Source organism: Triticum dicoccoides, chromosome 5B (genome assembly GCF_002162155.2).
Source record: "Triticum dicoccoides isolate Atlit2015 ecotype Zavitan chromosome 5B, WEW_v2.0, whole genome shotgun sequence".
Lineage (NCBI taxonomy): Eukaryota > Viridiplantae > Streptophyta > Magnoliopsida > Poales > Poaceae > Triticum > Triticum dicoccoides.
Window position 1 is genome coordinate 669,451,763 of NC_041389.1, and position 13,344 is coordinate 669,465,106.

At 46.5% G+C, this 13,344-nt stretch overlaps 1 protein-coding gene and 1 pseudogene across 2 annotated transcripts; one reads left to right on the forward strand and one right to left on the reverse strand.

Moving 5' to 3' along the window:
- The window catches only part of LOC119310451, a 30,151-nt pseudogene extending 23,936 nt beyond the window's left edge, over nt 1-6,215 (forward strand).
- Nucleotides 6,216-9,277: 3,062 nt separating this feature from the next.
- Nucleotides 9,278-13,338, reverse strand: LOC119312487 (PHD finger protein ALFIN-LIKE 3-like). 2 transcript variants are annotated; one of them, XM_037588221.1, is made up of 5 exons: nt 13,216-13,338; nt 13,030-13,062; nt 12,692-12,914; nt 9,966-10,089; nt 9,278-9,854 (listed from the first exon to the last, which is right to left on the reverse strand). In XM_037588221.1, exons 1-5 carry the CDS (start codon nt 13,328-13,330, stop codon nt 9,594-9,596), a joined length of 756 nt encoding a protein of 251 aa, XP_037444118.1. In that variant the 5' UTR covers nt 13,331-13,338; the 3' UTR covers nt 9,278-9,593. The 2 variants fall into 2 exon arrangements, with proteins under 2 accessions (XP_037444118.1, XP_037444119.1); XM_037588222.1 differs by having other exon boundaries at nt 13,030-13,106; nt 13,216-13,335.
- Nucleotides 13,339-13,344: the final 6 nt, after the last annotated feature.

Here is a 13,344-nt window from a genome sequence, read left to right on the forward strand (position 1 = left end):
AAGGACATGTTATAAAATTGTTGTTGAATTGTTAAGATGCAACCATTTTTCTGCCGGGCTTCACTTGTATCTCAGTTTCTATCTTTTCTTGGATAGGTTTGGTACCCTGCTTCAAACACACTGGCTGAGAAGTGAGAAAGCAGCATGGAAGTTTGCAGAGGAGAATGGACTGGATGTGGTTGTGGTCAATCCAGGGACTGTTTTGGGCCCGATGATCCCGCCGAGGATCAATGCTAGCATGGCCATGTTTCTTCCCTTGCTTGATGGTATTTTGTTCATGTAGTCTTGACAATGCTCTGGTCATAGTTTTAGATCTACAGAGTATTTCATAATTTGTCAGATGAAGAAATTTATATAGTACTCTTTAATCATTTCTTAGTCCCTCTAGAATGTTTGTTGATAGGCTAGCAAGAATGTTATGAGTAGTAGACTGAAGCAGGGGCAATTCAAAAGAATTTTCTTGTCCGGTTCAGTGTGTGATTTGTTACTACTGTTACGCAACACATTGTGTGCCCGATCATGACAGGTTGGTAACGTAGACTCCAAGGGGATCCGGCTAGGTTAGTCCAGGTTGTTAGCATGTTTATCTTTGTAACAACTCTATCTCTATCCTCTTATCCCTTGTATCCCAAGTTGTAATCTCAACCATGTACGCGATCTGGGAGTTGTGCCCCAGCATATAAACACGCAGCCGTCGGTCAGACGAAGACACGACCTTAACCTAAAGAGTTTCACATGGTATCAGCCTAACTCTTCCACATCGCATCTCCTATCCCCATCCACCACCGCCGCCTCCACCATGGATGCCTCCTCCAGCGCCGCACCAACCAACCTCTCTGGTCAGGTCACCGAGAAGCTGACATGCACCAACTACATCCTCTGGCGGACTCAAGTCACGCCGCAGCTTCGTGGTGCTGGCTTCTATGGGTATGTCGACAGCTCCATGCCGGAGCCGGCCCGACTCGTCGTCACCAAGGACAAAGAAGGGAAGGAGGAGACTTCCCTGAACCCCCTTCATCCGATCTGGATGCGCGAAGAGCAGCAGGTACTTGGCTACCTTCTGAATAATCTCTCCAAGGAGGTACTTGTGCAGGTCACCACGATCGATCATGCGCAAGATCTCTGGACAGCACTGGCGAACATGTTCTCGTCCCAGTCTCTGTCACGCGTCAACAACATCTGTGTCGCCCTCGCCAATGCTCAGAAGGGGATGCATCCCATCGCCAGCTTCTTCGGGCACATGTGCTCACTCTCAGATGAGCTCGCGGCGGCTGGCAAGCCGCTCGGGGACGGTGAACTCATCTCCTACATCATCGCCGCCCTCGACATGGAGTACCAGCCACTCATCTCCGCACTCGATGCCCGCACCACGCCCGTCTCGCTTGACGATCTGTTTGGTATGATCAGCAACTTTGATCAGCGGGTTGCCCTCTATCAAGGGGGGCACTCTGGCGGCGGCTTCAAGTCCTCCGCTAACGCGGCCATGCGCGGCCATGGCGGCGGCTCCCATCCTCGAGGGCGCGGCAGGGGCAGGCACAATAGCGGCCCCAACAACAACAACAGCAACTCCCGTGGCCACAACGGCGGCGGTGGTCGGCCCTCTTCCAACAACAACCAGGGCCGCCGCAACAACTCCAACAACAGATCGCGCCCCGATGCCGTCCGGTGTCAAATCTGTGGTAAACCTGGCCACTCGGCCAAGGATTGCTAGTACAGGTTTGACGATGATGACGACTCCTCTCAGGACGAGAAGGTAGCTGCTGCGGCGGATGGATCGTATGGCGTGGACACCAACTGGTACATGGACAGTGGTGCCACGAACCACATCACCGGCGAACTCGAGAAGGTGACCATGCGGGAGAAGTACCGCGGCCAAGATCACATCCACACCGCGAGTGGAGAAGGTATGAAGATCCGTCATGTTGGTCACTCAATTATTAAAACCCCTCATCGCCCAATTCATCTTCGAAAAATTTTGCATGTCCCTAGTGCATCTAAAAATCTTCTCTCCGTTCACCGCATTGCTATTGATAATCACGTCTTCCTCGAGTTTCACCCTTTCTTCTTTTTGATCAAGGATCAGGTAACGAGGAAGGTACTGTATCGAGGTAGATGTGTTCGCGGGCTCTACCCCTTGATTCCGGAGCTTCGAAGAAGATTCAATAAACAAGCCTTTAGTGCCACCAAGCTATCCTCTACACGGTGGCATGATCGTTTAGGACATGCAGCTTTTTCTTTAGTTGAACGAGTGCTTAGGAAAAATAAACTCCCGTTTGTTGGACAGCGTGATGTTGAAACTATTTGTGATTCGTGCCAAAGAGCAAAAGGTCATCAGTTACCATATCCAATTTCCACTAGTGTTTCAACCAAACCATTGCAGCTTATCTTTTCTGATGTGTGGGGGCCTGCCCCATCCTCTGTTGGTAGACACACATATTATGTGAGCTTCATAGATGATTATAGCAAATATTCGTGGATTTATCTCCTCAAGAAACGTTCCGACGTGTTCCAAGTTTTTCGTAACTTTCAAGCACTCGTTGAACGTAAGTTTGACAGCAAAATACTTGCCCTCCAATCTGATTGGGGCGGTGAGTATGAGAAGCTCAACTCGTTCTTTCAAGAACTTGGTATCTCTCATCATGTGTCTTGCCCACACGCTCATCAGCAAAATGGGTCGGCAGAACGCAAACACCGTCACATTGTAGAAGTTGGCTTAGCACTTCTTGCTGGCGCCTCCATGCCACTAAAGTTTTGGGATGAGGCGTTCCTCACTGCCGTTCACATCATCAATATGCTTCCAAGCCATGTCATCAATAATGAAACACCCACAGAAAAACTTCTCCATACCAAACCAGACTACACTTCCCTTTGTGTGTTTGGCTGCGCTTGTTGGCCCAACCTTAGACCATATAACAAACGCAAACTAATGTTTCGATCTAAGCAATGTGTCTTCATTGGCTACAGTGCCATGCACAAAGGGGTAAAATGCCTAGATGTCTCTACTGGCCGTGTCTACATTTCCTGTGATGTATTCTTTGATGAAACAAAGTTTCCCTTTGCTGATCTCCACCCCAACGCCGGTGCCTTACTTCGTCAAGAAATTCTGCTCCTGCCCTCTCATCTCACCAACTTTGATCAAAGGGGGAATAATAATTGTGTTGATTCATCATTGACTAATCCTCATAACCATGTGCATGAGCTCTGTGTTGATGCAGCCGAAGGAAGCATAAGCAAAAATGGTGAAGAAATCAGCCAAAATGATCAAGAAATCAGTTCAAATGGGCAATATTTGATGTGTCCAGATTTGGGAGGCAGCAAATCTGCCTCGGGATCGCTGTTGCAGCACCTGCCCAGGCCATCCTCCTCGGGATCTGCACCGCTGCATGGCGCCAGCGCGTCAGAAACCGCGTCGCCCACCAGGAGAAGCGGCGTCGTCTCTCCAGGCGCCACGCGGGCGGCAGCGACTCGTCAACCCGACGCCACCGAGCCGCACCAATCCGAGGCGGCCACGTGTTCCCCTGGGAGGCGCTAGCTAGCAAACGGGCCCCGCTGCTATGCACGTCGCCAGCCGACAGCGGGCGCGCCCACCTGCGCAGATCTGACGGGCTCTGCGGGCGCGGGATCCGGTGGTAATCCTCTGCAATAACTGCCTAATGATGGGGCAGTAGCACACACGGGATTCTCTGTGCCGCCCGTGGCTGGCTCCTCACGCGCTGAAGCCGCAGAAGATCCCGACGCGGGAGCAGCCACTGGAACAGCACCAGGTGCATCCTCCTCGGGATCAGATGCGGGATCTCCTGCGCCACGGGCTGGTGCGGTCTCGCCTGTGCAACCACGCACTCGTCTCCAAAAAGGGGTAATTCAACATGTTAATTATAAAACAAAGTTTGGCTTGGCTTGTTCCTCCACAGGTGAACCTAGTACGGTTGAAGAGGCACTGAATGACCCACGTTGGAGGAAGGCAATGGAAGAAGAATATTCGGCATTAAAGAAAAATAAAACGTGGCATCTAGTACCTCCACGACGAGGTAAAAATCTCATTGACTGCAAATGGGTGTTTCACGTTAAAAGAAAATCTGACGGATCTATAGATCATTACAAAGCAAGACTTGTTGCCAAGGGCTTCAAACAACGGTACGGCATAGACTATGAGGACACATTTAGTCCCGTTGTTAAAGCTGCCACCATTCGTCTTGTGTTGTCTGTTGCTGTTTCCAGGGGATGGAGTCTCAGACAATTAGATGTGCAGAATGCGTTCCTTCATGGCATTCTGGAAGAGGAAGTATATATGAAGCAACCTCCTGGGTTTGTGAACAAAAACTCACCACTGCATGTGTGCAAACTTGATAAAGCTTTATATGGCTTGAAGCAAGCTCCCAGGGCGTGGTACTCACGTCTAAATCAGAAACTGCAAGCACTTGGATTTATCCCTTCAAAGTCTGACACATCACTGTTTATTTACAATAGATCAAATACCTCCTTATTTGTTCTTATTTATGTTGATGATATAACTGTCACAAGTTCCTCTGATGAAGCAATAACATGCCTCTTGAAGGATCTAAGTGCTGAGTTTGCTCTGAAGGATCTAGGAGACTTACATTTCTTCCTAGGGATTGAGGTAAAGAAACATGAAGATGGCCTTCATCTCTCTCAGGAAAAATATGCTACTGATCTGGTAAGAAGAGTTGGTCTTCAAGGATGCAAACCTTCACCAACACCCTTGTCTAGTTCAGAGAAACTCTCACTTACAGAAGGAGAACCCTTGAATCAAGAGGACAGTACAAACTACAGAAGTCTAGTAGGAGCACTTCAGTACTTGACTCTGACAAGACATGATATTTCATTTGCTGTTAACAAAGTATGCCAATTTCTTCATGCACCCACTACAGTTCATTGGACTGCTGCTAAACATATAGTAAGATATGTGAAAAATACTATGAATCTTGGTCTTACTTTCAGAAAATCTTCATCTACCCTAGTCAGTGCTTTCTCAAATTCTGATTGGGCAGGATGCATAGATGACAGACGCTCTACTGGTGGGTTTGCAGTATTTTTTGGACCAAACCTAATATCATGGTGTGCAAAGAAACAGGCTACTGTATCAAGGTCAAGCACAGAAGCTGAGTACAAGGCACTTGCAAATGCCACAGCAGAAATTATTTGGGTACAGTCTATGTTAAAGGAACTTGGTATAAAGAGTACCAAAGCTCCGTGTTTATGGTGTGATAATCTTGGTGCCACCTACCTATCTGCAAATCCAGTGTTTCATGCAAGAACGAAGCATATTGAAATTGATTTCCACTTTGTCAGAGAAAGAGTTGCAAATCAGCAGTTAGACATTCGGTTTGTGCATTCTAGAGATCAAGTTGCAGATGGTTTCACAAAACTGTTGCCTACAAGAAGTTTTGAAGAATTCAAGCGTAATTTCAACTTGACAAAGTTATGATTAAGGGAGGATGTTAAGCAACGCATTGTGTGCCCGATCGTGACAGGTTGGTAACGTAGACTCCAAGGGGATCCGGCTAGGTTAGTCCAGGTTGTTAGCATGTTTATCTTTGTAACAACTCTATCTCTATCCTCTTATCCCTTGTATCCCAAGTTGTAATCTCAACCATGTACGCGATCTGGGAGTTGCGCCCCAGCATATAAACACGCAGCCGTCGGTCAGACGAAGACACGATGTTAACCTAAAGAGTTTCACAACTACAAGTATGAAACACATCCTCAACACATCTCTATGCACACGCAGGCTGCACAGAGGAGTACAAGAATTTCTTCATCGGGCCAGTCCACGTGGAAGACGTCGCGTTGGCCCATATCGCCCTGTTCGAGAACCCTTCGGCGTCCGGGAGGCACCTCTGCGTGGAGCACTGGAGCCCATCTGTCACTGGAGCGATTTCGCGTCGAAAGTGGCCGAGCTCTACCCCGACTACAAAGTCCCCAAGTAAGCAACACACACTGAACACATACATGATATGTTTGGAGCACAATAATTCCATAGCAAACAACGACATTAACGGACCGTTGTCGCGGTGGTAACCATTTCGCTTGATGTGGGTTTCGTCGGTAGGTTCCCCGAGGACACGCAGCCTGGGCTGGTGAGAGCGGAGGTGGTGCCGAAGAAGCTGATGGCGTTGGACCTATAGTTCACTCCGCTGGAGAAGATCATCAGGGACGCCGTCGAGAGCCTCCGGAGCAGAAGATGCATCGCCTGATGGCTGGATTATTAGCTATATTGTATTCCTTCCCTTCTGTTGTAGGGTCATGATCAAACCTTGCTTCTGAGATGTGTTGTGCCCAGCCCAGTGCTAGACCTTATAGTTGCCTGCTGTATGATTGTGCAATAACGGCTGGTTGATCTGCTGGTACACTGTAATGGTTCTCTTGCTAGATTGTTCCGACAAATCTTTGCGTGTTGCGAGGAAGATCACCGGTGAATAATTGTCCAGGATAAGAGAAGAAAACAGTACTCTCAAAATCGAGCCAATAATGAAACCAAAAATGCCCACAAAATCGGGTTTCTTTGCGCAAATTCAGTTTCATGGCTTTAGGTCTTTTCATGGCTTGTGCTGTACTTTTTAGCACGTGTAACATGTGCGTTTTTCCCCATAAAAAAATCGGAGTGAATTGTACAAAACTGCCACATTCGAGTTCAATTTCAGGTTCGCTACCACATTCCTTGGGTGCTACAAAAATCTACCGGTTTTCTTACTAATTTTCTCAACAAACACTTATGACGATCTGAGGCGACTTAGTCTACAAAAAATCTCATGTTAGTACACTAACATAGCCGTTCTTAACCCAAGGACAGGCAGTTCATAACTTAAGCATGCTATGTATAGTCATTACAGCCAACATGAGAGCAGCCCTTAACTCATAACTTTAACATATCACATCACCAAAATAAACACCCAACAACATTAGGTTACAAGGCCATCTATATATAGGCCTAATATATACTTGACCACCAAGATAGCTAGCACTCCATTCCTCCAGGATAACATTGATCTTCCGAAGCTTCTCCTTGTTCCCATGGCCAGCTTTCAGAAATGGCATACTCGAGCTTTTTCTCTCTTCTTTAAGCAGATCCCCGTCCTCCTTGATCTCCTTCACCCGCTTCCTGGTGTTCCTCATGATATCTGCTTGAGATGAAAGGATGCACCATTGCTCCTTGGACAACTTCAATTTCTCCGTCTGCACCTCGACGCCGAGTAAATTGGAGGAAACTTGCGACAGTCCGCAAGTCAAAAGGAAAACTTGCGTCCATCGTCGCTGCCCCTTCTTCTCTTCTTCCTCCAGCGTCAGCCATGGTGTCGTGGGATGATCTCCCTAGCTCTTCTGAAGACGACTCGGTACCAGCAAGGTTGGTTATCTCCTCCTCATCTCCTACTACGGTTACCAACAACTAGGGTTTCTTTCTTCATTTTGAATCCAATCTAAATTTGTTTTAGGCTCCTACCACAATCTTCTGTGAGGAATGGAGAGGCCTGGCGACAGGATCTGCCTAGCTTTACATGTCAGCATGGAACTGACATTTAAATCAGTTGATACTGACAGGAGGTTCCTAACATGTGCCCACAAGGTCAGTACAAATTCAGTGACACTGTCAAAAGTTTAAAAAGCTCAGTTAAAGCTAAAGGTCCAGTTAAGTTCAAATTTTAGTTATTTCTTCAGTAGTGAATTTGTATGCCATTGATGTGCTATGTGTAGTTAACTGAATTTTTGAGTAGTTAACTGAATTTCTTGATTAGTTAACTAAATTTATGTTTGTTTTAAATTCATAGGAAGTGCCTAGCTGCAACTATGTGGAGTGGGTTGACCCTGAGTGGCCTGATGCTATGAATGAGCCTAGCTAGGATATGGAGCATGTATCAAGAGGAGACAAAATAGAATCTCAGACAAAATGTTCTGAATGCTGAGGAAAAGTTGAAGATTATGGAAGAGAAGAAGAAGTTGGAAAAAGAGCTTAGCAATTTCAAACTTGATTTTGCTACTATGGTGGCTGAGAAGGAGCAGGCAATTAGCCAATTAGGCAGCACACAAATTGCTACGACTGATCTTAGGGAAGAGCTTGAGAAGAGGAAGATGAATGACAAAACAGTAACAAGCATTCATCAGGTATTCAGGGCTAAGGCAGAAAAAAAAAGAGACCAAGTCATGCAGGAGAGGGACCAAGTCATTGGAGAGGGGGATAATTTAAAGCAACAGAAGAGAAAGCTTGAATACATGATTGGTGACTTGTCGGCCACGCCGGCGAGCTCGAGGTCGCACCTCGGCAGCGGCGACGAACAGGGGAACGGAGCGGAGCAGAGCAGGGGAGGGGAGCGACTCGGTCTGGTCCGACCAGGTGGGCTACTATTTATTCCCTGGCGATCTTGCAAAAAAAAACGCATTCCCCCGAATTGATCGGCCCGGAACATGTGGAGATGAGCTGGCGGTCAAAACCCGCGTGGACATGCCAGTCAATCGCCAAATCAGCACGTACGTAGAAGAAAACGTATATTGAACCGTAGATGACCACCTGAGACAAGTTCAGTGACGTATTTTCGGGTATTTGTAACTACAGGGACTAATGTGGCCAACGCGACGAGTATGAGGACCTGGAGTGATTTTTTTCTCTTTCTTTTTATGATCATCATAGAAAAATAGGAATAGGGAAGCTGCTAGAGCGCGTTTTTTGTGCCAACTTCACTATACCAAATTTTTTTGGGGAGTAGGGAGCTGTTGGAGGAGAAATTAGATCTTAACCCACATTATTCTTTTCACGGGTGAGGGCAGGGCGGGTTACATGCCAAAGTTTAGGATGTTAAAATGTTTTTATTTTACTGTCAAGCAGTGCGGTTAACTATTGATGTGTGCTTGAGTGCAGGCTCCTCAAACATTAGCAAGTGCAGCGACATTTCGGTGGGGATTGCTTTATGGCGGACCAGAACTTGGGAGTAGGGAGCAACCGTGGCTTCTTCCATGGGAGAGTTGTGCAAAGGGATATTTGTCAGACCTAGGTGTTCAATTCGTAGGAATTGAAGAAACAAGAGACTCTTAATAAAATGTTCAGATCAAAGACAAACCACCAAATAGACCTTGGTACTTGGTACAAAGAGCTCCATGGATTGTAGAAATCCTTCACTTTGGTTCATTTCTCTGAAGCTCAAACAGATGAACAGTGTCAAAGTCATAATCCTGTGTTTAATCTACCTGATAGATTCTTTGGCCCCTGTACTTCCGCTAGGGGCCCTCAGACAGATCAAAGAAAGGCACTTCATTTTGCAAAAACACAAGCCAATCAGCAAATCGCCTACCAAGGCACAATTCAATCATCATCAGCAAACGTTGCGACGACATTGTCCACACCTGGGAATGAACACATCAAATGACAACCAAGGAAACATCTATAATGCTACCAGAGTATGAGCTAGTATGTATCAGTCTTTCACAGCACCTACGGCTAGGAGACTACCACATGGGAGAGGGAGCACAGTTTCTAGAGGAATCCACATCCGCTAGCCGCGACCTTGGGCAGAAAAGAAACATGGTGGTGTAGTTTGATCAGATGGGTCAGAGACGGCGGCTCAAGCAGACTTGCAGGCCACGGCCTACTGCCTCATTTTCTTGGAGCTGCTGCATTCAGGGCACTTGTAGTGCTTTATGTGATCCGCTTTGGCCGGGGTTATCCGCACGCATTTCCCGTGGAACCACCGCTCGCACATGTCGCACCCGATCCAGAACTCGCTTGCGTTGTATATGCCAGTGCAGCTTCCGCAAAAGGTTTCGCTGTGTTCTTCTTCGTCCTCGTCCTCGTCTTCCTCTCGAGCAACTGCCCTGGAGTTCTTTGGGCGGACATCATCAGTTCGTTGCTGCACAGAACAAATTGCAATTCAGTTCCGAGTTACGTTCGGAGATGCGCTTCGAGTTTTGGAATTTCCAACAAACATAAACTACTGCAGTGGGGGGGTCAGTCACCGTACCTTTGGCTTTGATGAGTGCCTGGATTTGCCACTGCTATCAACACCAGACCTGTCCCTGTGCTTCCTGTCAACCATACTTTCATACACATTTGGAAGATCGTTGATCATGCTGAACAAGCGCTTCCTGGCAGACACAAGGCACAGAAACGTTGGATTGGCAACAAGGTGCAGCTGAAGCTTACGCACCAACTTGATACACATACTATAAGAGCTATTCCTCCATTAAAGGGGAGAAAATTATCTTAGGACAAAAAGCAGCCAAGAGAAAAAGAGAACACTAATAACAGAACAACAAGAAGGAATTTGCGGAAGTACTCAAAATGGCCTTTTGAAAAGAAAAAAACATGGAACCAGTTTTCTTGTGCAATCAGTAAATAGCTACAGCTTGGCGTAAACTTGACAGCTACATGTGGCAAGAACTAAATAACAGAACACTTGACAAAGAAAACATCAAGAACAGTATAGCAAGTGCATGGAACCGGTGGATCTTCTTAGTTAGATTTCCCCCCACAATATAGGCTTCACACCACTTTCAATATAGATGAGCAGCGTGGGCCTTTATCTTTAGTGCTAACACAAGAGAACAGAGTCACGGATGGTAAATAGATTACTAGCATAGCAGGCCACCAAAATTACTGTACTAGGTATGTATACAAGGAAAAAAAACCTGTGAAGCCTTCTGAAATAATTTGTTCCAAAATAAAGCCCTCAAGTGAGCAAAAGTATGAATTTCACTATGATAGCCAAGACAAGGGTACATGAACATTCAAGTGAAAACGAAACCCTATTATAGGTAAATTGTATAACAAACAATAAAATGGGATAACTAAAGAATATCATGGTCCAATAGTGGGGATTCTCGTGGTCCAATTGTTAATTTCTAGAGATGGCGATGATGAGTGACACACTGACAAGATGTAACAGGTCCACGAAGGAGTATGGTACTAAAGTGAAGATCTTTTTTAAGTGTTTTCTTTTATCCCAGCTAGCTAAATTTTGAAGGTCAAAATTATGCACATTACAAACAACCTGAAGTTGCACAAGGTATATGAAGTACTAAGGCAGCAAACTCTCACTATAGTGTGGAGAAAAAAGGTGTAAGGTGCACAAACTAAAGACACAAGTTAGTGTAAGAAAGATTCCGGAATTATGGCTTTACCAGCATGCTTGAACAAGACATAAATTAAACAATGGGCATTGGTTGCTATTAACTCCATTTTGAGATTAAAAAAACAAATAACCTGGTTTTCATCTTTCCCGCGGGAAAAAAACTGGTTGTCATTCAGTGTATAGACTATAGAGAAACAGAATGAACTCATAATATGCTGCCCGAGAAAGGGTCCACAAAAGAGAGCAAGATGGCAGAAATAAATAGCTCTGCAATTAACATGACAGAACTTCAGGAAGGAATGGTCCCGCCACCAATATAAGAGCCTTCTTTCTTATTTTGTGAGAAGAAGAATCTTGGAATATAAGAGCCTTCTTTATTCTTTGTGAGAAGAATCTTGGAACCTTTTAGAGTTTTACTCATAAATAGATGGCACTTTGATCTTCGGTTCTACATAGCTAAGCTTAGAGCAAGTTGTGGAAATGTGACACAGTTCATCACCACAAACATAAAAATAGGCTGGACATTAAAATTCTTTAGAGCAGCCGAAGCTGGGAACTACACAGAAGCACACTGTCCTTTATTTGTGTATATATGATTTCTGAAATAAAATGAAAAAGGAATAGTTGCTTCTTACTATGCCAAACTCCACCTTTATATTTACTCAAAGCCTTTGGCAAGACGCTTTGGTCATTCAGCATGATAATACTGTAAAAGCCCTAAAACTGCAGTGTATAGCATTTGATGATGGGGTAGGTCATGATATAATTGTATGTTTCCTGTTTGCTTCGTATACACATTACATCACCGAGTAAATGCACAACTTCTTCAACTACTAGAATCCCATCGATGGAAATCAATAACTCTGCAATTAACATGGCAGGAACTTAGAAAGGAATGGCCCTGGCCCGCCATCAATATAAGACCCTTCTCCTTCTTTCTGGGGAGAATATTGGAATCTTTTGAGTTTTTACTCATAGATAGATGGCATTTTAATCTTAGTTTCTAAATAGCTAAGCTTAGAGCAAGTTGTGACAATGTGGCATAGTTAGTCACCGCAAACACAAAAATGTTCTTTATAGCAGCGGAAACTGCAAGGATGGAACTACATAGAAGCACGCAATCCTTTATTTGTGTATGTTTATGATTTCTAAAATAAAGTGAAAGGGGGCAGTTGCTTTTCATATGGCCTAACAGCTGGAAACCTATGGATTATATCGCCATCAAGCCCAGAGGGTCACAGAAAGAAAGAAACAAGTAACCGCAAGCCCAATAAAGCAAACTGAAACAAAAAGCATGACCCTCCGATACACTCAAAGCAATGAAAAGAAACAAAGAGAGGAGCACAAGATACATGTGCACATGCACACACATGCACCAACCACCAAGTGAAACAAAATAAATGGGCCATCAAATCGGTCACGCGTATCCCAACTCCCCAAGTCACCTAGCAGTCAAGCTAAAGTACTCTATCAAAAAAGGCCACATTTGATCTTGCCTAAACTGTCAATCAGGAATAGATAATTTACAATTCAAAAGCTAAAGCAAATATTTTCTCAAGCCAGGAGAAATCGAACTCGGTAAAGGAGGAGGAGGAACGGCAGCAGTCCAAAATTACCGTTCGTTTGCGGTGAGCGGCGCCCCGAAGAAGAAGGCGACGGAGAGGAGCCACGAGTCGGAGTGGACGGCGACGAGGGAGAGCCAGTCGCGGCGGTTCATGCCGTTGCGGGCGAAATTGATGCCGAGGGCCGGCTCGGGCAGCTCGGGGGGCACCTCCTCCGCCGGCAGCGACACCTCCCAGGTCCCGTCGGGGTGGCCGTAGAGGCAGAGGTTCTCCTTATCTGCGGGCAGAGAGAGACAAAACCCAGGCCGATCCAGTCAATCCCCGTCCGGATCCCACCGCCCGGCGGCAGCGGAGCCGCCCAATCCATCCATCCAATCTGGGGGGCAACTCACCTGGGTCGCAGCTGTCGAAGAAGTCGTCGACATCTGCACGGCGGCACGAGGCGCAGGAGAGAAGCGCGGTGTTAGATCTGCGGCGCGCGCGGGTGGCCCGTCAGCGCGGCGCTACGAGAGGGGCAAAGGAGATGAGGGGGGGAGGAGAAGAAAGGAAGGGGCGCGGCCGGTCGGTCGGGTACTCACCGGAGGTGAGCGCGCGGACGAGGCCGGCGCGGCGCGCGTTGAAGTCCCTGAAGATGGCCTCCACGGTGCGCGGCCTGGACGTCGCGGGGGCGGCGGGGGCCCGGGCCGTCTCCATCTCGCCGAGGCGGG

Coding starts and splice junctions, on each gene's coding strand:
- LOC119312487 (XM_037588221.1), bottom strand. CDS start 13,330: ATGGAGACGGCCCGGGCCCCCGCCGCCCCCGCGACGTCCAGGCCGCGC. Junction 10,090..12,691: donor CCGCTCACCGCAAACGAACG/GTAATTTTGGAC, acceptor TGTGTCTGCCAG/GAAGCGCTTGTTCAGCATGA. Junction 9,855..9,965: donor GGCACTCATCAAAGCCAAAG/GTACGGTGACTG, acceptor TGTTCTGTGCAG/CAACGAACTGATGATGTCCG.